The 24323-nt window shown below is 36.4% G+C and overlaps 1 protein-coding gene across 2 annotated transcripts in view; it reads left to right on the forward strand.

Annotated features, from left to right (window-relative positions):
- The window catches only part of LOC150089286 (synaptogenesis protein syg-2-like), a 684886-nt gene that overhangs the window by 91533 nt on the left and 569030 nt on the right, over positions 1-24323 (forward strand). Inside the window, exon 1 of one of the 2 annotated variants that reach the window (XM_090368467.1) lies at positions 6405-6484. The exons of the other annotated variant lie outside the window; for it this stretch is intronic. Coding sequence (XP_090224593.1) covers positions 6478-6484 — 7 coding nt within the window. The 5' untranslated portion in view covers positions 6405-6477. Of the gene's footprint in view, positions 1-6404; positions 6485-24323 lie in introns of those variants that run through there. 2 annotated transcript variants of the gene reach the window in all.

Raw genomic sequence — 24323 nt, forward strand, 5'->3', positions numbered from 1 at the left:
TTAATAAAATAGGTAAAAAGTACGAGATAAAAATCTCCACCTCAAAAACAAAATCAATGGGATTATGTGGAAAAAACATACAAAGAGTCAAAATTGTTATTGATGATAAAATAATAGAACAAATATCTGACTTCATCTATTTGGGAAATTTAATGTCAAATGAAGGGAAAGACACCCACACTAAACTACAAAAATATAATAAAATGAATGGAACGATTAAACGCCACTTCGGAAAACAAATGACAACTGAAACAAAATTACGACTGCACAACATCACTTCAAAAACCAGCCCTCTTCTAGAGCTGTGAGACTTGGGTAAGAAAGATGCACACAAACTAGAAGCAGTACAAATGAGATTTTTAAGACCATTATTAGGCTTTACAAGACTAGACCACCAAAGAAATTTAGATATCAGCGAGAAATTAAAAGTAGATAAGACCTGTTCCTTTATTGTAGGTGATCTTTTAAGACCTGTACAGGTCTTAAAAGATCACCTCCAATAAAGTACAGGTCTTAAAAGACCACCTCCAAGAACGGAACAGGTCTAAGCCGGACCAAGTTCACGATGATGATGATGAGGAAATTAGTTTTACACCTTGGTCCAGTTGATCGGTTTTGGACTACGATTATTTTTTTATCTCCCTGGAAATTCAGGATTTTCATCCCTCAAAATAGGATACGTCACCATCAAGTACACGCAATTTGCAGACACGATATCTGACTCCTGGTGGTCTCAGTTCCTCGGTGAAAATTTTAAACAACCGAACCCAAAGAACCACAGTACAGAGACGAACAACAAGAATGATTAGAAATATTTGATATATCAGAAAATATACATCAGTGAATAAAAAGATAGTAGACCATAAAAGCAGAAGTGCTATATGGTTTAAAACAATATAAAATATTAACTTTACCAGTATTCATATTAAGAATAAACAACTTAAGTCTTTCATTTTTAAACAAGTTTGGTAGAAATTTTTTCTAAAAGATTTCAAAATAAAATTTAATGAACCTTCAATCCACTGGGGTCGAGTTGTCATATGAGAAGGGACGCACGCGGTGAAGACCGTAGCCCCTTTACGCATATGCGAGTTTGGCTAAAAAAGAACCACTGTAAAAAGAATCAAAAGAACCAACCAAAAAAAGAACTCTGTGGAAATATATATGATTACCTCTTCAGTTCGTTAATTAAAATATAATGTATTAGAAGATGAAATGCACGAGGCATAATTTCTTATGGGTTTAAGTAATTAACTATATAATATTGGTGTAGATACACCATAGTTTACTCATAAATTTGAACTACCATGTAGTGTAAAAGGCATCGTTTTTAATAGTATCTCATATTGTGGATACCACCACCCAGACGATCGAACCGATCGTCTGGGTGGTGATGGTATTCACTGAAAATAAATAGCAGTAGTCTTCTCTACTAGAGAAGTGTTATTTATTTGAAGTAGTGCGATACCAGCTATCTCGTTGTGAAGGCAATATGAGATACGGTACTATTAAAACGATGCCTTTTACACTACATGCGTAGTTCAAATTTATGGGTAAACTATGGTGTATCTACACCAATATTATATAATTAAAATATAGGGATGAATATTTACCAGTGTAATAAAAGCACTGTTTATGAACTGAAATATATATATATATACACCCCAGGGCGTTTAGCTTGTAATGTTAAGGTGCGCTTTAATGCGAAATGTTAAGAAGCAGATCACTCAAAGTTAACACTTCATGAAATTATTATGAAAATAGTCCCCAAGGGAGCTGTTGCCGCCTTCTTCAGGGAATAAATTGATATAATCCTTCTCGTATCTGTCCCCTTGAGTACTACAATTACGCTAACGCTATAGTGATAAGTATGTGACAGCCGATGACTGAATGTCGTTCTTGGTGGTTTAAGCATTAATGAAATGATTTAGATGTGAATATATGGTATTTTATATCAGCAACCCAAGATATATACTTCATCCACAGACTATTACTTGAAATTTCATAAACCTAATCGTCAGATAATGGGTGTTATGAATTGCATTTTGCTAAGTTAAAGTCCAAAAATTTAATAGGCGAAGAGGCGATTTCAAGATTTCCTAAAATTATTTCGGCTCAGTCAGTAATAGATTTTTAAACGAAGTTTCTACTATATGGGATAACATATATCTTGTATAAAAAAATTGCATGGTATTCACCACGTTATAAAAAAAATTAATTAATTCTATAACTCTCTCTCTCTCTCTCTCTCTGGTAATGCTACTCGTATGTGAACATGAAGAAAAGTGTCAAAGGTATTGAAATGTTGTGCTGCTTTATTAATGCAGACATTTCCTTTTTTTCATTTATTCTGATGAATATGCTTTTTTTTCCTCAAGATAATGCATTAAAATATTTTAAAATGAGCTTCATAGAGGAGGAACCTCACAAAACTGGACGCAGGAAGTAATTTCGACATTGTTTACTTAAATTTCAGCAAGGCATTTGATTCAGTCCTGCAGGAGAGGTTATTGTATAAGCTGGAACATGTTGGAATCACAGGATAAATCCTTAGATGGATTATAAGATGGCTGCAGGTGATAAAGTGCGTGGAGTCAAAATTTGCAGATGATATCAAGATCGACAGAATAGTTAATGAACAGCTTCTTTAGGTCGACTTAAATAGATTTCGAAGATGGTCAGAAAAACAGCAGCTAAGTTTTAATGCTACAAAATTAGGGAGTTACGATATGGTCGGATATGAAGTTCTCTGTGCGGTGTGGACAGGCAGCATGGAGGGTTTATGTTGCTCTATCGATAATTATCGAACATTTTCTTACTGAGATAGAGAATTCATAATATCATTGTACGAGTATATGGCAATTGTAAAATCACACGGAATTCTGTGTCCAGACACAGAGATCTTAGCTGATAAGAGACATCAAGTTTCTTGGAAAGGTTAAAAGACGAGTAACGAGCTGGTGAGATTGGCAAAAGGACGCTTATCTGTGGAAAGACTTCGAATATGTGAGCTGCAGAACTTGAAAACTAAGACACCTTCGAGGAGTTAGGGGTGTATTTCATTCAGGCTCTGAGAGTAAAAGTAAAATGAACGAGGGTAAAATATTCACTGTTCCAGAAATACGTTTGGTCATAAATTGAAATTATCGGGGGGAAGGGGATTGGTTTAGACTTAACTGCAGGAAGTTTTCCTTTAGCCAGCGAGCTATTAATTGGAATAAATTGAGTACAATGTTGGTTTGAGCCTGACAGCTTGGGAAAATTCAAAGCTCAACTGGATAGATACCTACGTGAGGAGGGAGTCTACTAATATTAAAAAACTGTAAAATATTTATAACCAGGTCTGGAACAAATTTTATTGTAATTTCTCTGATCACATGACTTTCTTCCATTTTGCCACTGTCTCCAATCACGCAGTTCTCGGTACCACTGCAAGCCGATTTTTCTGCCCTTTTCTCTGAAACAAGTGGCTTCCGAATGGGCAGGCGACCGCCAGTGCCCAATTTATTCAATTCCCTGTGCCCATATATACTCGTTGAAATAGGGAAATTTTTGGGCTTCATTGAATTCAGATGCTATTTGCTACACGCTGGATGTTCTATTTTTCCGTACAGTTCTCCTTAAAGTACAACGGCTTCGCTCTTCAAGTATTGTTTTTATGCCACATTTACGCATTTGAGATGTGGAAGAAACACTTACTTTCCAGTCATTAAAAGCTGAGTTGGATGCTTTGCGAAATCAGCTGTCTTTCGTTTCTTGAATCCTGACTCCTGCTAAATGTGCACCCACGATAAGATCTTTTTCCCCATTATATAGGGGGAAAAATATCTTATCGTGGGTGCACATTTAGCATGATCTATCTTGCGTTTTCCCCATTCTGGCTTCAGATTACTGCAGTCGAGCAGCTGTGCAGTTATACTCAACGAGGCAACACGTCAGTTTTTTTTTTTTTTTTTACATATATATTGCATTATTCGCATTTCTTCTGCCCGTAACTGTCTTAATAGAAAATTTCGTATTTTTTTGGCCAGTTTGTATATAAAATTATAGTATTACATAAGAATCAGGCTCAAACAAATACTGTGCTCGTTATTCAGAATAATGTAATACCAAGGCGACTCGTGGTGAAGTTGCCTCCACAATATGAGATCGATGCACTAAATAGGAAACTTAGTTTGCTCACTGCTGAATGTATAATGAGGGTAAGCTCTACGTCTACGGTGAGAATTAAGCTTAAATATAACTATACAATAGACAAAAAATAAATTAAAATAAACTTTTTTTCCAAAATCTAACACTTATAAAACCGCTTGGTTAAATTCATTTGATCGATCTATCTTAATTTTAAACTCTTGGAAGATTAGTATTATTAATAGAAAAGTAACAGTCAGAATGAAATATTTCCTGAATGTGTTTTTTTTAGTTTCTTCAGAAAGAATTCTGTTTTTTTTTTTTTTTAATAAACAGTAAGACCCTCAACAGATTGAGAGAAATATACCTGTTAGTTGAGCGGTTGTAGAGGATCACATTGCAATGAACAGCAAAAACAGTTGAACTTATTTGCACCGTAAATATTTATGATTATCTTATCTCACCTGCTTTTTGGCCAGTAGGATTTAAAGAATTAAGACCTTTGCATGAATAAATAAGACCATCGCATGAATAATGAAATGGTCTTATTTCTAACAGCAGAACAAACTTTCCTTTGTAACGAGTTGCCCTGTTATTGCACCACTTTAAAAGATCTCTTTAGATACATTACAACTTTGAAAACTGATTTCGTATATCGCGTGTCAATTCATATAGACACCAGTTGCTGTCTAATGAGACCAGTTAGTGCTGAAACTAGTTCTCAGCAGTCTTATCTTTTTAAGAAATGGCAGATTAATTTTTGGAAAGGGCATCTGTATGCAAGCAGTGCAATACCAGGGAAACTCGTTGGAAACGTACGTTTGTTCTTCTGTGAAAACTGAGACCAAATCATTACCATTACGATTTACAAATTTAAATTTCGCCTAATCAACGGCTTTTTTTCTCATTGGCATATTATTTTCTTGGTCATCGGTGTGTGCTTCTGAAATGAACATAAGCCAATTTTATTTTGAGAGGAAAAAACAAACAAAACAAAACTGCTGTATGGGATATTCTTCTTCAGTGTTTATCTGCATCGCTGTACGACTGCAGTTATGCCTGCATCTCCTCACTCGACAACCGTTGTATTGTTATTATTACGGTTTAGATAATTCAGAGCAGTTGCTGATGAGACCCCTGCCGCTTTTCGGGCAGGCTTGTATCGGAGGAATTGGGGCTTCAGTGGAGGGTTAGATCACCATGATGAGCCTGTTGGGTTGCATTGTAGTTGCTTCCTTGATGGATGAACTGTGATGCTGTGGTGTTATTGTGGTTTCAGGGACTGTACGCGGAGACTGATTAAGGTTTCTGTTAACTGCTGTACTGCTGGGACTGCTCAGATTTGAGGAAAAGTTGATTTCTTCGTCGTGACCATAATTCCTGGATTAGGTTTCCTGGATTGGACTTCTACTCATTTTGAATCTTCACGGCGGAACTTCAAGTGTCGACTGGATCCTTGGAGATCATCACAAACTTATGTTGGGCCTTTATAGTGTTAGATACCTTCACGGTATTGCATTGTGATATGGACATTACATGCAGAACGAACTGGCCCTCTACGAGAGAATTTGCGATAATTATACATCAACATTGTTCAGTGGTATAACATTGGAAATATGTTGCGGGGTTGCCGGGAAAGCTGGTTGGGACCGCAAAGTTCAATAAATAGATAAAATGAAATATCAGTTTACGTTCATTTATGAAATACACCGACTTGTTGTACTTGTTTTTAAGTCAGACCCAGTAAAAAAACATGTTTGGTGTGATATAGTGACATAGAAAACGATATGGATGGATGTGAGAGTTTGAAATAAAACATGATATATGGAAATTACATCTGTAAGCGAAAAGCAGCTTAAAAAGAATTTAAAGTAAAATATATTTGTTAATTTAAGAATACATTGAAGAAAAGTTGGAGTGTTCAATACATAGTGCTAAGCCTAGAAGGTAATAGAAAAATAGGAAGGATGAAAAAAAAGAAGAAAATAAAAGATTTAAAAAGGAAATAAAAAAGTCTAAACCATGGGTATATATTAAAATTGTGGATATATTTTGATATATCGTCATCCTTTAGATCGCGAAATTTGGCTTTCTTAAGTAAACCGTAACTCTTTGTACATTAATGCATGTCTTGTCTAACCATTAATTTATGCTTGATTTTTGAAAGTGAATTATTATCTGTAATTTACCTTAATTTTGGCATTAGAAATATATTTTTTTTATTATTTGTGCGTATAATATTTTATGAGTTTATCTTTGTTTTAGATCACGGCCATTTCCCACTGTTTAATTTGTTTCTGCTAGAGCAGTGGTTTTCAACCGGGGTGCCGCAACAACATTCCAGGGATGCCATGTAATTTTGGTTTAAGTTACTTAAACTTATTATTTTTATTTTTTATTATTTTTTTGAAATTTATATATTTATTTCATTATAAAAAGGTGTACGGTATCCATTGTACCGTATCTCTTTAATTTTGTGGTGATATAAGTATATATAATTTGCATTATGAATTTTAATTTTGTTTATAATTATATTATTATTATAATAACTATCATATAACATATATATTTTTTAATATTACACACACACACACACACAGAATCAGATTATTAAATGGTCGAAAACCACTATGTTAAGTATTTATTTTGGCCTAGGGGTGCCGTGAAAAAAATTACTGGGACACTAAGGGCGCCGTGAACCGAAAAACTTTGGGAACCTCTGTGCTAGAGGTTTACTGTTTCCTTTGCTGAGAGAAGCTCTATTGGAATGTTCAGTTTACACACTCTTGGTTTGCATTAGGTGTGCTTTCTTTACACCTTTCGTATTGTTTTACTTACCTTATTTAATTAATTCTCCATATATTCCTATACATATAAATCGTTATCAATGCCCAGATTGTTGGCCACGGACATAACTTGGATGTGCCACACCGATTAAAATTGCAATATTGTAATACAAATCATAGCTTAAAAGAGTTAATAAAGAGAGCAAACAGGCTTTATAACAATTGTTTCTACAGCTGCCATTTCACACAGAGGAGTTGGGAGTCCGGCCTCAGCCTCTTTCCTGAGTAGTTTTAGCATCTCTGCCTCTGACTTAAAAATAATGTCCGTCCCGGCCCCTGCAAGGAACCCACGCTTGTTTCAGGGTCCATCAGAGAATGACTCCCCCTTAGGGAATGATGACCCATTATGTAGCCCTTCCAGGATGCAAACATAATAGAATAGGAATATTGAAATAAAATAAATAAATATATTTAAATCCCCACGAATAAGAGAGATCGTTTTATTAAGCTAATCACCTAAATCACTATACAATTTAAAGTGACCTTTCAGGTATGTTACCGATACCTATCACGCTGCTGTCAGACTTATCTGCTCTGAGCCTGGTGCCTGTCAATCTCTTATCTACCTGTGAGCTGGTCTGGTGATGGCTTAATAAACTATTTTATTAATTTCACGTGGTATATGAGTGGCATTAATTATAATAATAATCTTAGTGGAAAACAACCACGAACATCCTTCGCTAACTGTATTAAATCCCTAGTCTTTACCATTCGTATTTTTGATTTTAAAATATGCTGTAAGCAGAGCCTCCAATTTGTCACAGTCCATTACACCTAACTCAGTTTTGGGAAGAATAAACTCAAAAAAAAAAAAAAAAAAAAAAAATGCCGCCAAGATGGACGAAGAAATTGAACCTTGATTCTCTGTTATACGCAAGCGAATATGTCATCGTTTCCTTACTATCTCTTTTATTATATTGTCGAACTAAGACAAGTATTGAATTTATAACTCCCAAAAAAGCATTGGGTAGGCGATCCAAATACCATCAATAATGTGTTAAAGATAACAAGTATGTATTCAAATGTGAAAACAAAAAAAAAAAAAAAAAGCAAATATGATTATCTAGCTCGAAGATGGAGAAGTTTGTCACCGAGTGCCTAGATAACGTCTTGCCATCTATTCACAAATTTAATCAGACGTTACTACACGAGAGGTATAATGATTGATAATGTTAATTTGGCCTACAAACCCCAGGGTTTAATTTTGACGTTCCCTACAACAAATGAAAAACATCTCTAATATACTGCATATAGAAACCCCATCTCGTTCTGTATTTCCCGCATGAACGGAGACACCATACGTCTCTCTGGAGGGTAGGATACAGAATGACGCATCGTTTCTTGTTTGACTTAATCCCGCTCGACTACAGCGGTTATGGATGACTGACGAAGCAAAACAAATAATTTAATAAGCTGCTCCAGAAGGATGAAATGATAGAGATTGCAAATTTTAGTATAAATTTCAAGTAATAAGAATATTCGACGCTTGACTGCTCCGGGTATAAGAGCGCAGCTTATAGAACCTCTTTTTGCCTTTTAACAGTTCTTGTTGGTTACAAGTTGGCGTTGCTCATTGTTTTTGAATCATGGTTTATGGCCGCTTATATCACACAGAGTCTACATGTTAATTATATGTTAAAAAAAAAGTAACTCCAATTTCTTGTAGATAAAAATGCATCGATCTCGTGAATAATGCTATTAAACCCACACCGAGTGCGGGGCTCATAGTCACGCTGAGTGGTGTGGCTTACGTTTAACGTAAAATATTCCCCTAATTAAAGTAATCAGGAAGCCGTGGAAACCATCTGGGATTGCCAGTATGATGTATGGTAATCCTACTTGATCATGCTGGAGTGGACAAATCGAAAGCCTCTTTCAACTTCACTTCCGTTGTTCTCACTGCTTTTGAGCAGGAATAAACAAGTTTGAATAATGCTAGCTTAGTTCCCATCTATTGTGTACGTTAGATGTTACAGTCTATATTACGTACATATTTATCGGTATTATCTACAGAATATACTTTATAAGACTACTTTATGTAGATATTACTAGATTGGATAAATTTATAGTAACACGGTTGGTTCCGTAGATGGAGACAGAACAACAACCAAAGAAGAGCGAGATTCGCATCTGTCTATCTGCTTATTAGCAGCTAGACCAGTGTTTCCCTACCTGTGGTTTCTGGGACTTGACTATGAGATAGAGATTTTTTTTCAGTAAGCAAGGATGCCATTAACAGTGAGGGAGATATGGGTATCCCTATAACAATTTAACGTAAACTACATTAAGCTGAAACGTATACTACATAAGTTGAATATATATATATATATATATATAAGTGTCACAAATGAAAGTAAAATAAAAATAAAAATAAATATAGATGGAGAAGTTATTAAACACAAAATGCCGAGCCTAGTTGAATAAAAAAGAGAAAAAGAATGTTAAGAACCTATAAAAAAAAAATCATTAAGTAGAATTAAATCTGAATTAATGCCGAATTAACAGGCTAATCATATGTACAAAAGCTGAAAGAAAAAGAGGGGAGGGTAATAGAGATAAAAATTATAAAATAAAAATTAAAGAATTAAAAAATTTAAAATTATAAAAATTATAAAATATTAAAAATTAAAAATTGGTACATAGATCAGGTATTTCATCAGGGGGCTTCACCTGATCATGTACCAAACACTGTTTCTATGCAAACTCATGCTGATGGAGAAGCTATTGAAATGAAATAGATTAAAAAATATATATATTTTTTTTTTAATTTTTTTTAATCTCCAGAAACATGAGTGAGGTAGCCCCAACGCAGTGTATTTAAATTAATAAATTAAGTAACATAGTGTATTTAGAAATAAATTGAGTCGATAGTATGTAAGAACGCAAACGCAGTGTGTTTAGTTTAATAAATTGAGTAGAAAGTATGTAAGAACGTAAGTTTAAATCGAAAGTATGTAAGTTAAATAATAATAAATAACAAGGTAGCGGTATAAAAAAAGGAAGCAATGCAAGGTAGGGGAGGGAAAAGAAGTTAAAAATATAGAGGCGAAGATAGTGAGAATAAGAAAAATGAGAATGTCCGAATCACCCTCTTATTACACTAATAGTTCAACGGACGGAAAAACGAAGAGCAGAAAGTAGAAAGATGTAAAGAGAAGAAAAAGAGTTTAAAGGATACTAGGCAAGCCGGGTGTGTAAGTACCCAACCTCATAGAGAGGGCCTTGGCTGTGAGAGTGTTAGTAGAAGTGGAAATTAATACCGCTAGCTTGTAGTGTATATTTTGAGTGATAGATACATGAAATATAATAAAAAAAATATATGAAAAGGAGAAAAATTACATACCTATGATATTTGGCAGAAACAAGTTGAGTGAAATATAATTAAGAAATGAAGATACAAATATGGGATCATGATTAATAAGGTACAATTATGCGAATATGATTAATAAGAATGGAATGCAAACAGAGGGAAAACTATGACAACGATGGTGGAGTTGCTGAGAAGAGAAGAACTATGGGAGCCCTCTGTGGTCAAAATAAAATAAAGAAAATAAGATTGGACATAAGTACCTTCCCCGCCAAAAAAAAGAGAACTAATTCATAGATATCACCTCATTTACTAATCACGTGAACGTCCCTGCGAAGTAACACGGTGGACTAAAATCGCTGTTCTATCCACACCGGAGAAAAATGCCTGGGTTCGAATAAAAGTGGCAAGTTATTCGGTCTCAGACGAGGGTTGCATGGCTTTTCTCCCGGAAACTCAGACTTTTCGTCCAGAAAACAAACAAATCGACCACAGCATACGTGCAGTATACTATCGCGTCAAAGTTTTAGTTGCTTATAGTCTTAGAAGCTACTGTATAGAAGCTTTCAACACCTGAGGTACGTTATTTGATTAATGGAACTCGCCTGAAAAGGAACAGAGTGTATATATTACCCCAACTTATTAATATTATGGATTGAAGCATTTACGATTCACCTACTAAGATAAGATCGAATTTCATGGTGTTCTTGTTTTACAGCTGCGAAACTACCACACCGCCAGGTCCGTCATTAAATTTGTAGGTTTTATAATTTCCTTTTCATAGCTAACATTGCTGAAGATTGATCCAAAATATTGTTTATAGCGTTCCTAATCCTAAAATAAGAAATTTTAATTTCTAGTTGAGAAAAACAAGTAGTCTACTCTTCTTGTTTCCATTAGCAAAACTGTCACATCCTAAAACCACCATGGTTTCGAAACATACGGCTGAAAGCTGTCTGCATTGGCTAATTATTGAGTTTAGATTAACTCTGAATGCAGCACAGTTCATGCCTTTGTCAAATATTAGCAAATTAACTCCCACTGTTCATGAAGACAGCGAAAACTTTCCACATCAATTGAAATAATGTTTGCTCTCTACACACGTTCGTGTTTCTACGCCGCTCCACACCTGGTAAGAGCATGTGTCACACCTGGACGTCATGAGTCATTCGCAACACTGGTAATGGTTTTGGTCAGACTTCAGTCTGACACACATCTCTTCAGTTAATCCTGGAGAAAAGGACGCTACAAATGAAACCTCTGTCGACAAATGTTCGATGTATATTTATAACAGGTAATAATAATTCGGGGCAAAAAACAATAATGTTTAATATTATTAAAATATTATAAAATTTTAATAATATTATAAGAATTCTTGAGGTTAACAGGATGAATAGGATGGTGAGGGGAAGAGCTTTTTTTTATAGTTGCAGTTAAGCGGTATCTTTCTTCACCTCTCTTACTAGCTTAATTAAATTATGTTTGTTATATGTTCCAATAATAACATGAGAATATGGTAGGCCTAGTTGAAACCTGTTGTAAGAGTCCACTGGCTTCGCGAGTTAGCGATTTTAGGGTCTCGTTTCTTTGTGGTCTAAAACATGGTTTGGGTTTCCATGAGATTTTTTAACGAGAGAGAGAGAGAGAGATGACTTTATGATCCCTGTTATTTGTTTTTTAAGCGTGTCAAAATGCGTAAAGCACTCTTGTTATCGTCGTCTGTCCGTCCGCGTGTAATAGCCCTACTTCTAGATGAGATGTTATGCTATTTATGTTGTTATTTATTATTAGATTTTATGGTATTTGCATCTTTTATAAAAATTGCCGGATCCGCTAAATTTTCATTAAACTCGGAATAACAGAAATTTGGCAATTTATTTCAATAAAATTTTGACTTCTCTGCACATAGTGGTTAATCATTATGGAAAAGAAACTAGGATCAATTTTGATTCTGATTTTACAGCTCCCCAACATCCCACAGAAATCTATATTAGTTTGGAGGTTCGAGCATTATTCAAGAAGACAGATCTACGCAAATTTTCAGCGTTGGTTTCTGGAGAATCTTTTAAAACTAATTGGTATTCCATAGACCCCCCCCCCCCAATTCCCCATAGAAATAAGCATTTTGAATATATTGATTGCATACACTGAAAGTATATTTCGAGCATTACTCGAGAAGCAAATATCGGATCAGCATATTATTTTCAACGTATGTTTCCGGACTTTTCTAGATTATTCTTCGGAACTTACAACCACAATTCATCTTATGAGCGGCTATTCTTTTATAAGACAAAAGCCATTGAAATCCTAATTAATTACAATATTATATTGGTGTGTTTTTTTTTTTTTTATATTAAAAATAAAGCTTGGCATAAAAGCAAAATAAAGTTCGTAAAATAATACGAACAACATAAAAAAAAAGCATGATGGAAGGATAAAATTTAAAGGTTTTACTAAACATTTTAACCTAAACATGTTATTTTAAACAACAATAATAAAATTTATTCCGTAGCATTAATGCATTTCCTCCAAACCATGAAGCATCATAGCGGTGTCTTTGATACCCTCGCGCTATTGTACATTCTGCAGGTTATGAATGTCTTCTTAATTAATTTACTTCTTAAATCCATTAATTACACGATTTGACAAATTCACTTCTAATTAATTTGTTAACTAATAAAATAATTAACTAATAACCCCCTAATTTAAATGAACTAATTACGTGAATTAGAAAATCAAATTTCATTCCTTTCTGGGTTGAAATTCGAATTTATGTAATTTATGCTTTTATAAATTGCACGTTTACTGTTAAATAAAGTAAAATTATTTTTTTCCCGTATTCTCTAATCTCATAACGAAATATTTTTGAATGTGCATTGGCAAATGTTAACAGTATGATAAGTTTAGTGCATTTTTTATTTATTTTTTTTTTAAATACAATACATATAAAAGCAATAGTAGTAGTAGTGGTATGTGATGCAAGAAAGCAAGTGTATGAGCTTATGCAGCATCAGCCAAAAAAAAAAAAAAAAAATTTCACACAACCATTCCCTCTAAATGTTTGTCCAGTTCCTCCTTAAATTTATTTAACCTATCAACTTACACAACGACAGATGGAAGTTTGTTCCAGCAATTAACCACCCACTGGCTAAAGACAAACTTCCGCACATTTATTCTACATCTGTCTTTCCTTAATTTTAATTTATGCCCCCTTAGGTTAGTAATCTGAACAAGTGGAAGAATCCCTTCCGAATTCAGCGTGCTGAATCCATTCAAGGACTTATACACCTCAATCAGATCACCGCGCAGGTGCCTAGTCTCCAGCCACTCCAATTTGCAGAACTTAAGCCTCTCTTGGTAAGAGGATCCCTTCATTCCCCTCGCCAATCTTGTTGCCCTTCTCTGTACACGCTCAAACAAATCTACATCATTCCTAAAATGAGGTCTCCAGACTTGTACGCAGTACTCAAGGCGTGGCCTGACCATTGCTTTATACAGAGGGACAATCACCTCCTTTTCCCTGCTAGGAAAATTCCTATATATCATTGACAAAACCCCATGACCTGCCCTGGCAGCCTGTCTCCATTGCTCAGAAAACTTCATATCTGACTGCACAATTACTCCCAGGTCTTTTTCATTTTTTGCCACCTTAAGTGTAGGCGCCTCCGTAGCCAGGTAGGCAGGAGCAGCAGTGCGTAGCATACGCTTCTTGATTAGACCGGGGTTCGAGCCCGTGACCACCAAATACAGAGGATGCGGAAAGGTCAGGGAATGACCACTGCATATCCCCGGAGCAATATGGCCTTAGTTGCTAATGCTCCTAAAAACCAAACAACAACAACAACCTTAAGTGTAGTGCCACACAGTTGGTACGTTTGTCTGGGGTTACTTCTTCCCATATGCAGTACTTTGCATTTGTCAAGGTTAAAATTCAGTTGCCAATTCTCATCCCATCTGCCCAAATTTTATAGATCCTGTTGCAGTAGCACACTGCCATTACTGTCATTAACAACCCTGCCGTCCTTTGTATCATCTGCAAACTTCGACACTAAGGCTGATATACCTTCATCAATATCATTGATAAATATACAAAACAACAGTGGACCCAACACCGAATCCTGTGGGACTCCACTAATAACATTAGTCCACGAAGAGCAGCACCCATTGATTACCACCCTCTGTCTTCCACTTAACCAACATTTTATCCATTGTAGCAACTTACCCTTAATACCATTCTGCTCCAATTTATACAGTACTCTGCCATGTGCAACAGTGTGAAAAGCTTTCCTGAAATCCAAGTATATGATATCAAAATTATTTTTTGCATTCAGTTCCTTTGTAACCACATCATAATATCCTATCAAATTTGTCAGACAAGACTTTCCCTTAACAAACCCATGCTGTCTGAATTACTGCTGTAGTCTTGTCTAGATGATCTAACAATGCATCTTTAACCAGTGACTCCATTATTTTACCCGTAACAGAAGTTAAACTAATTGGTCTGTAATTACTTGTGTCACCCTTCGATCCCTCTTTGTGAATTGGGGATACATTTGCACATCCCCAGTCCGTGGGGACCTCCCCTGAGTCCAAAGATGCTCTCATAATTATGGCTAAGGGTTTGCTTACTTCCTTTGCCGCCTCCTTTAATATAACTGGATAGATCCCATCCCATTAAGCACCCTGCTACAATTTGATAACCTTCTGGCATTTTTAAACCATCTCAGAAGATTTGAAACCAGATATGGCTGACCAAATCATTGTTGCTCCTCTTCAATGGAGGAGCAACAATTGTTTTTTCCTGATCATCTTGCTCCAAATTGTGTCGACACAATTGGAGCAAGATGATCAGGATGAAGCGCTTCCTTTGGAATTCGCCAAATGTAAACGCTCCCTGATGCTAGAAAAAGCGTGAATGATTTCCTCTGAAAACATGACCTGTTTCCAACCATCCAATTTTATGTTCCTTACATCATTGTATTCACTTTCTGGCATTACCATCGGCAACGAGTGGCTTGACAATAGCGACTCTTCAGCTTAATGAAGTTCTTGCCGAACTGTTTTTGCTAGAAACTGAATTTCTGAAACTCATTTTGCATTAAGTGTAGACGCTCACATTCTGCACTCATATAATGAAGACATTCTGCTGTTATTTTGAGGCAGCAGTTTTATGTTTTCGGCTACAGTCTTTTTCAGTGTCCGGCGGTCTCTTTCAATCGGCTTCGATTTTCTGTCACAGTGCGTCCTATCAGATTTGTCTTTCCATTCTTGGTGAATGCAGACATCACTTTTGATACAGTTGCTCTGTTAAAAAAATTAACAGTTTTAGTTACCGAAGTTAAACATCCATAATTGATGCCGCCAACTCTGACCAATTTTAACTTTATAAACATAAATAAATATAAATAAGTAAAATCGACTGTAAAATGTAGTATAATTTAGAATGCCATAAATCATATGAATTCGTATTAAATCGTATAAACTTTTAAAAAATACTATACATTAAAAGCGTTAAACCTGCACTACTGTAAAACTGAAGCTTTCGGCAGCATCTGCTGCCTTCCTCAACATAAGTAGTGTGGCATCAACAATTCATTATAGAATAGAATAGAATAGAATAGAATCTTTAATTGCAGCAATGATAGACATACAATTAGTCCCATCACGGCATGGTGGTGCCAGGGGTTTACAAAACATATTTACAAAAGATACATGAGAAAAACATAAGTTACATCAGATTATTAACAAAGCACAGTTTTACATTTTCAGTTCGACGAGGATACCCTTCCTGTATTTTTTATTATTGACCACTTCTTGGAGGTCCCCGTCGATGGCTTGCAGTGAGGGCAGCATTTGCTTTGGCAGGAATCTGTCGGTTAGTACTAGCCGGTTACGGTTTGCTAGCAGCTGTGCTGAAGACAGGAGATAAGGGGGGAGGAATGCGCCAAGAGCAGTGATCCAGCACTAAGCCTTCCTGCGCATACTCCGTTTCCCGTATATCAGCATCGGAAGTGGCATGGGGCTGTACGACCTTAAGACGCTCATCCCTATCCAGGATAACGGTCTCAAACATTACATTAATCCTACAACTCTTATCCCTATTCAAGTTATGATCACCCAAGGAACAAATCCTTAGGTTCTCCAGCCACTTCCGGTTCCAGAAACCCCTCTACCTTATCTGTAATTACAGCTCCTTCGGCTGTTATACCATGCCCGGTTTCCTAGGCGTGTTTCGTCACGGCCGACCTCGAGACATTAGCCAATCTAAGCGCCCTACTATGTTCCCCCAGTCTATCGCGTAATCTGCGCTTAGTGATGCGGGATAGGATAATCTGCGCTTAGGATAGGGATGAGCGTTTTAAGGTCGTACAGCCCCATGCCACTTCCGGTGCTGATATACGGGAAACGGAGTATGCGCAGGTACCATAGTACATCCTGAGTCTGCGGGGAGGGCTTAGTGCTTTATAATGAATTGTTGATGCCGCACTACTTATGTTGAGGAAGGCAGCAGATGCTGCTGAAAGCTTCAGTTTTACAGTAGTACGGGTTTAACGCTTTTAATGTATAGTAATTTTTAAAAGGTTATCCGATTTGATATGATTTGGCATTTTAAATTATACTACATTTTACAGTCGATTTTACTTATTTATTTATGTTTATAAAGTTATAATTGGTCACAGTTGGCGGCATCAATTATGGATAGATTTCCTGACCGTCAACAGAGACCTTTTTTAGTGCACTAAACATACCGATGTAAACATGCACCAACAGTTGGACCTCTCTGGAATTCAGGCAGGTCGGTCATTTTCTTCATGTACCGTTTTACATCACCTTTAAATAAACATCAGCTTTTATCGTATTTCTTTTACAGTACTGACTGCAAAAACGAAACAAAAAAAGAAAAAAAATCGTCACTGCATGTTCGTAAATACGTCATATAGCCATTACAAAAACTGCTACTTTCAAATCAGGATGTTTCCATTGTTTTGTCCACCCCCTGTATTTTCCAGTGATAAGCTAAAGCATTTATATTTATTACTTGTATCGCCATTTTTTCTTTCCTGAAAAGAACACAAACACAAGATAGGAGTTAAAAATATTCGTCTGCAGTTGGATTTGGTCATGCATACTATTGAAACGTATTTATCTGTTGTAGAACTTGACGTTACAGATTGACTCTCTCAGTTGTTTTGAGTTATTTTTATATGCATTGCTTCAGCTGCAGTTATTACTGTGATTCTTACTATTCCGTTAAATACAAATTGCATCCTCTTAACAAAACCAGTAAATTTATTGGTTATTGTGCTTTTCAAGCTTGTGCATACTGTTCAAGCATATGCGTTTATTTTCTTCTGGTATTAATACGATCACAATGAAGATTCGTTAATACCCGTTTATCAAATGTAGAGCACGTTATTAGGCGGAATAACTTTCAGACTGAACGATTTTTCAACATGGATGAAATTATTCGGCCTGGCTATTTTCTTGTTCATTTTCCGTTTCAAGTACACGTTGACCTATATTTCATACATCAGTTTCGTGTAGCGATGCACCTAGGGTTCCCACTAGATATACGACACCTAGATGTTATTGCTGTTGCCTTGGATACTTGTTTTCTTTCGTTTCTTTATTAGGAGTTGATTTTTCATGAATAAGCAGAGAGCCTGACGTAGCCCAGTGGTCAGGAGCGAGAGTGCATAGCACGCGTTCCTTGAATGGACCGGAGTTCAAGCCCGTGACTGCTAAATACGATAAATATTTGTATTGACGATTTATTGTAAACTCTAAACTCTACTGACTTGGTTGTCGTGCCGGAGTATAAACAAAAAAAGATTATGGCTAATTGTCTCTATATCGTGACGTGCATGAATTGCGTCACACGCTTTTCTCACTTTTAATGTGAGAGGATAATGCTGTTTTCAGAGTCTGCTAGTTGAAATACACTTCATAGAAGGAGACGAGCCGCTGTACTGGCAAAAGTAAAATTTTGAACCATCCCTTTCATGAGCTTACTACATTTTAATATACTAGTGCCGGTTGTTGCAAAGGTATCAATCTGTTCAGAATAACGAAAAGCCGAAAATGTTACATTGCAGTTAATCATTTCAATGTTTACTCTTTCAGTTTCTTTTTCTTACTAGAGCAGGTGTTCTTAATTAGGAAGGCTCTCTTCTCAAAGGAAGTGGTTTTTCGTGTGGAAATCCTGGTTTTTTTGCCTAGCAAACAGGCAGATTGACTTCAGCATTTACAGACACAATATACTGTCACCTCACAGCCTTAATTTCTTTGGGGCACACTCATCCTCTGGAAAGAGATGAGGCTGCCAGGACAAAAATAGGAACGGAGGTGGCTGTACAAAAAGAATAAGAACTCTTAAAATGATCGCCCATAGCTGAAGTACAATGTGAAATATCATTCTTCGTAGTTCACCGTACACAATATCCCAAGGGATTTATTTTTGTATCATGAAATGACCGAAGAACATTCTGTTCTTTGCTGTTCTATTTGTTACGGCACGCCTACCAGATCAGAGGAGTTTACAATAAATCACAAATACAATCGTTAATCGTATTACCAGTCACGGGCTTGAACCATGGTCCACTCAAAAGCATGTACTAGTGCACTCTCGCTCGTTTGTAGTCCGAAAAAGAAAAGATATCCCTTCTACCCTGGCATTAAAATGACAATGGTGCAAGGAAGTGAACTTATTCTGCATCTTCCAAAAAAAAAAAAAAAAGTGATAAAGACCTCCGCACTATTTGAAAAATTCTGATAAATTGTAATATCACGTGCCCTTGTACTGCATGTTGAACTTCATCTCTTCTGTATCACAATCTCGAAGTTTTTGCGTCTCTCTCTGCATCACTCAGGGAGAGAGCTGTTTTTGGAAATGATGGAATGACGTCAGAGGCAGATGAAGAACGGACATCGAGAATGCAGTCCTCACTTCGCGCAATCGTCTGTAATCGTGATACGCGACACAAGTGGAGACAGTGTTGGACATTAACGGCTTATAATAACTAATCTGTTTTCTCTCGCCATTCAACAGATCAATCAAACCTACCCTTCGATGCCCCAGAGCACTGGCGACATGTGTCCAACTGTCTTTCTGTACCCTTTGTTGCTAACGTCTTCTAACCATTCGTGCATCACGAATGGTTAAAAGACGATTTTTCGTGCTGACCATCCAGATTCTGATGTCCCAGTGATCGGATCTCTCCAAGTCCGTCAGCTGTATGTATTAAAGGTACAGCGCATTCTGATATGGTCAATTGCGCACTCTGAGATGACCATTTGTGGGCCTTTCTGTTTCCTTGCTAAGTTCGTAGAAATGTGTTCTGCATCCCCTTATTGTTAGTTCAACTCCCTGATGCCGAACTTTGCAAAATGGTCGGAAATTGTGTGTGCGCGCGTGTTTTAGTTATTTCTGCCCACTTTGCTACCAGGAATCGGCGATCACCAGAATGAATGCTTCCCAGTATTCTTCCACGAAGAGGTGGGCCACAACTATATTCTTACAGTCCTTAGAAGGCAGTAAGGATATAGATAGATCCAACACCTACAGATAATAGTGCAAGTCCTATAGGACTTGCACCTATGAATATATGGATGCCAGCATTGATTACACCTTGGAGGCCTAATCAATGGTACTAGAAAAAATTCACCCCCTGTACAAGAGCGAGAAAAGGTTCGAATAAAAAAAGAAAAACATTATTATAATAAATAAATAAATACAATAAAAATCGTACGCCCACAAAACTACCCGCAAAAAAAAAAAAAAGGATATGCCATGCCAGCGGTACTGCACCACGAGAGGCCTAGTCCTGAATACCAGCAAAAAATCCCGCCTTTTTGAAAATACAAAAAGTCAATTTCTGTCCCCTATGGGCTCCGGAAAAAATTGGGTTATCTTTAAGGTCCTGAAATTCCAAAAAAAAAAAAAAGTACTTCCATCCATGAAAGAAAAGTCAAATCCACAGTCACCCTATTTTGCAGTCACGGGCTCGAATCCCTGTCACTCAAAGCAAGTGCACTTATGCCTTTGTGGTGACCACTCGGCTACGACAGACTTCTAGTACAAATCTTTGAAATACGTGAAAGGAGTCTTCATTTTCCACGAAAACAGCCTAATTTCCTTCAGCAAAATTAGTAAATTATGATTTTAATAGTGATCTTGGATCACTGCAGTTGGAGCAATGATAAATTATGTGAGCCCGCTTCCTTAGACCAGCAGGAACATGATTTGAATTAGCAAACCGAGTTGAAATAATTTTGAATTTAGGGAACCGTGACCAGTGATTAAGAATGATGAATACAGAATATGGCAGAACCATCTGTTATCATCCCTTCCGGTAGGAAAAGTAACATCTGGTATGAAAATTCGTGTTACGTTTCCATTGTGGCTGATATCCCATCTGCTTTCCACATCTTTTTCAAATTATTCCATATCTCGAGGTTTCTTGTTTAACGTCCACACACCATGATTAGTTATGCGTTTATACGCGTTTGCCTGCTAACATTTGTAGTACCTACAGATTCCTATGTCAGGGTGGTAATAGAGACATGATAATCGTTTACGTCCATATATAAAGTCACAATTTTCCCATAACTTTGTCCATTCATTCTAGATGGGGAAATTTCGATGCGGAGATGCATTTTAAGCGTATTTTAATAGAAAATTATAAATGTTTCTAAATATTTAGAAATGGGTCATATTGAAATCGTTTTTCGTAATAATGGATTAAAAGCAGCACAATGAAATGTGCTGAGTACTATTCATTTCACGCTGTGGCAAAAGTGGGCACCATTCATTTTTGTTAAATCAGGGTGGATTACTGGCTAACTTATCTCAAATTCCCCAATTGCATGCTTTTTCCATAAAATGGCGGATAACAAAACTGACTCAGAGAAAAACGAATCCAACATGGCGAAAGCTTTTTTTCCTCCCCGTTATTCGAGTAAAATTGTTTATATTAGTATTAGTCACCTGAAGATTCCATATGCAAACGGAGCCTTAATGTAATCCGAATGAAGTTGAGGAACTATTATACAAAGCAATTCAATTGGAATTAAATTAAGCGTTTAGGAAAATGTTTGATTCACCTATTCAGGATAAGTTAAAAATAAATTATAAATAATTTTTAATAAGAATTAATTAAAGAATTTAGGAAATTATCACATTTTTTCAAATAAAAATAAGACATTTAATCATAGAGCGGAATTCCTTGAAATATTGTATTTCGTTTTATTTATTTATTAGTTTTTACACGAGAAGGAAAAAATATATTTTTGGATCTTTAAAGCAGTTATGTCATTTTCACATTTTAATTTTTATTAATTCGGGTGATGTGTTTTTGGCACTAACTGCGAATTTCGAAACTGTAATGGCAATGGAAACCTGAAAGCAGTTTGAACGAGAAATGGCAGCCAAGCTGAACGAAACTGGTTCAAGAAATTTCGAGAGACGATAGAAAACGTATAGCAAAGGAACCATGGAAATCTCAAGGGAAAGAATATTACCACGAAGAATATGCGGAAAGAATAATTAGTAAATGATGATAATAATAATTATTATTATTGTAGTTAGACTAAAGCGGTTTTTAATTACCATTGGCGTTTTGTAACTCTGTGTTACCGAGACAAACTATCCGCATTATGGCAGTACAGTATCTTTGTTAATTCCATCTCTTTATGCATAGTTTGTTAGAATCTTATAAGAAATGTTATTAGAGAAAAACGCGGAAACTTGGGTGTTTCTTCCAGCAAACAACAAATCGACCACAGAGTACACGCAATTTACAGACATATACTGGGCAATATGGCCTAAGTTGCTGATGTGCCTGAAACCCCCATAACAACAACAATAAGTTGAATTTGGAAGGTCCCAGAATTATCTCTAAAACCATTGGTCTGCTCATATGCCAGGTGCAGAACGTAGAACCTTAAATTCTTATATAGCTAATGAGATACTATATATACCGTACGTTGCGGCATTTTAAGTTGTAAAATTTCGTCTGAAGTTAAGGTTCCATTCATCCAGACTTTTTCGTGAACGAGAAGAAAATCCCTTTTAGGGCATACTGTGCTGTTTACTGGAAGGAAACTATCTTGATTATTAGTTCGTTATAGGAAACTGGCTTCCACATTGAGGCATTGTTTAGAGCGAAGCCAATTTGCATTGCCATAATACTGAAGAGGCACTGAAGAATGGCTCGGTAGAATAATATGGTTCTGCTTCGCCTATGTGAAGGAAAACTATATACGTAGCGTTTCCTTTTACAGTATGATAAACATGTTAATGAAAACGTTTAAAATACAGCAGAAATAATTGAATTAAAAACGTAAACTGGTTCTTAATCTAGCTTTTACTCTAATACACCATTAAGCGAGATGCGAAAGATAAATGTAAAAGGGAAGGGAGTGGATGAGTCGAATATGATTGCATATGAATATCCAAGGGAAAAAATAGATTTGCTCTTCTAAATATTATTTATTCGTGATTTTTTCATTATTTAATTTTATGCTTATAAAAGACTATTTATTGGCACTAACCTGTTCCATTTGTTAAAAATCCATTCAAGAGCACTTTTTGCAGTCCGTTTTTTTTACCTAGCGTGGGTATCTACCTATACAAGTCTCATGTTGATAAAACCATTCTCTGATCGCGCTTCAGCGTCTGATTCGGATCAGCATCCCATCAGATGCCGATAATACGGAAATTACAGAACAGATTTGGGTTGTAAGTGAGACGTTTCAACACCTCCCATCGTATTCCATGCAGCAGGAGCGTTTACAACGAATTAATTACAGGAGATATGGCATTCCTACTTCGAACGCATTTGCTGTTTCTCCAGCGATATTGGTAGACGTTATGTTAACGCTTGATCAGGCAGGGCATGTTCACGTCGACCTTCATGGTGATGTAGAAGTAAAATTCCAGAGTGGTGGCACCGAAGTTTAATACGTTAACGATTTGAAATGAGATGGAAATCAGTGTTCCGTAATCTTTAGAGTACGCTACTGATGTCTACACCAAATCGCTAGATTGTCTTGGAAACGCACAAGAATCTCCATCTACTACTGCATCCTGCAATGAATCTACCTGGCTGACTACCATCTGCGTCTTTGAGACTCCTGTCATTAGAGTTGTAGCTGACGGTATTCCTCTTCTCTTAACAGTCATCTGTTGTCCTCTGTAACAGTATTGTAGTTTTGCTACTTGTCATTCATTTGGAGACCAGAAGGATTCAGCCCTTTTTAATCAGGGTTGTAATTAACCAATCTCAAGCTAAGGAAGCTTGTGTTTTTTCGCTGTTCCTGAACATCTTGGATAAAATTCTGGTACTGCAGTTATCAACTCATATTTTTTTGAATTGGAGAAACTGGAATGTTGCTGGAAATGCCTTCATCCTGCAGTGAATTGAAAGTGGCTTATGATGATGAAGATGATTTTTAGAATAAGATCAACATCCAGTGATTATTTAGCATTATCCAGATCTACTGAAACCTGCCTTGTGAAGCCAATCTCAGCCGTCTACAGCGCCTAAAATGTTAATACTGTATTATAGTTTCCGAGGGTGCAAGGAGCGTGCAACACTCTCACTCTAGGAAGGTCACAAGTAAATATCATACAAATTTGCTATAGGGGTAATGAAGTCTTTGTTGCTCATTTTAAAGCACTTTTCACCTGATCCAGTTCGCAGATTTCTAAAATCCCTCTTAAATAAAGGGACATTCACATCTTCATATGATAGTATCTCCTCTATTCATTCCGCCAGTTTGGAGCTGCTAAAGGTAGTTGCTCTGCAGAGCTGTGAGCATCTGTTTCTCTAGTCAAATTTCTCATTTCGGTGCTTACAAAATTAAATACATTCCTTTGATATTTCAGAACGGCCATAAGGCCAGAGAAATTTGCAAGACAGGGAGAATACAAGTACATCACCGTATTTAGCAGTCATGTGGGTAAGCGGTCATCTCAAATATATGTAATACTGTATCCTGGCATTTGACTACTCGTCTACGCCAGTTGCATATGCTTT

This window comes from Mastigoproctus giganteus, chromosome 2, assembly GCF_048544385.1.
Source record: "Mastigoproctus giganteus isolate SK-2022 chromosome 2, ASM4854438v1, whole genome shotgun sequence".
In the NCBI taxonomy this organism is placed as follows: Eukaryota; Metazoa; Arthropoda; class Arachnida; order Uropygi; family Thelyphonidae; genus Mastigoproctus; species Mastigoproctus giganteus.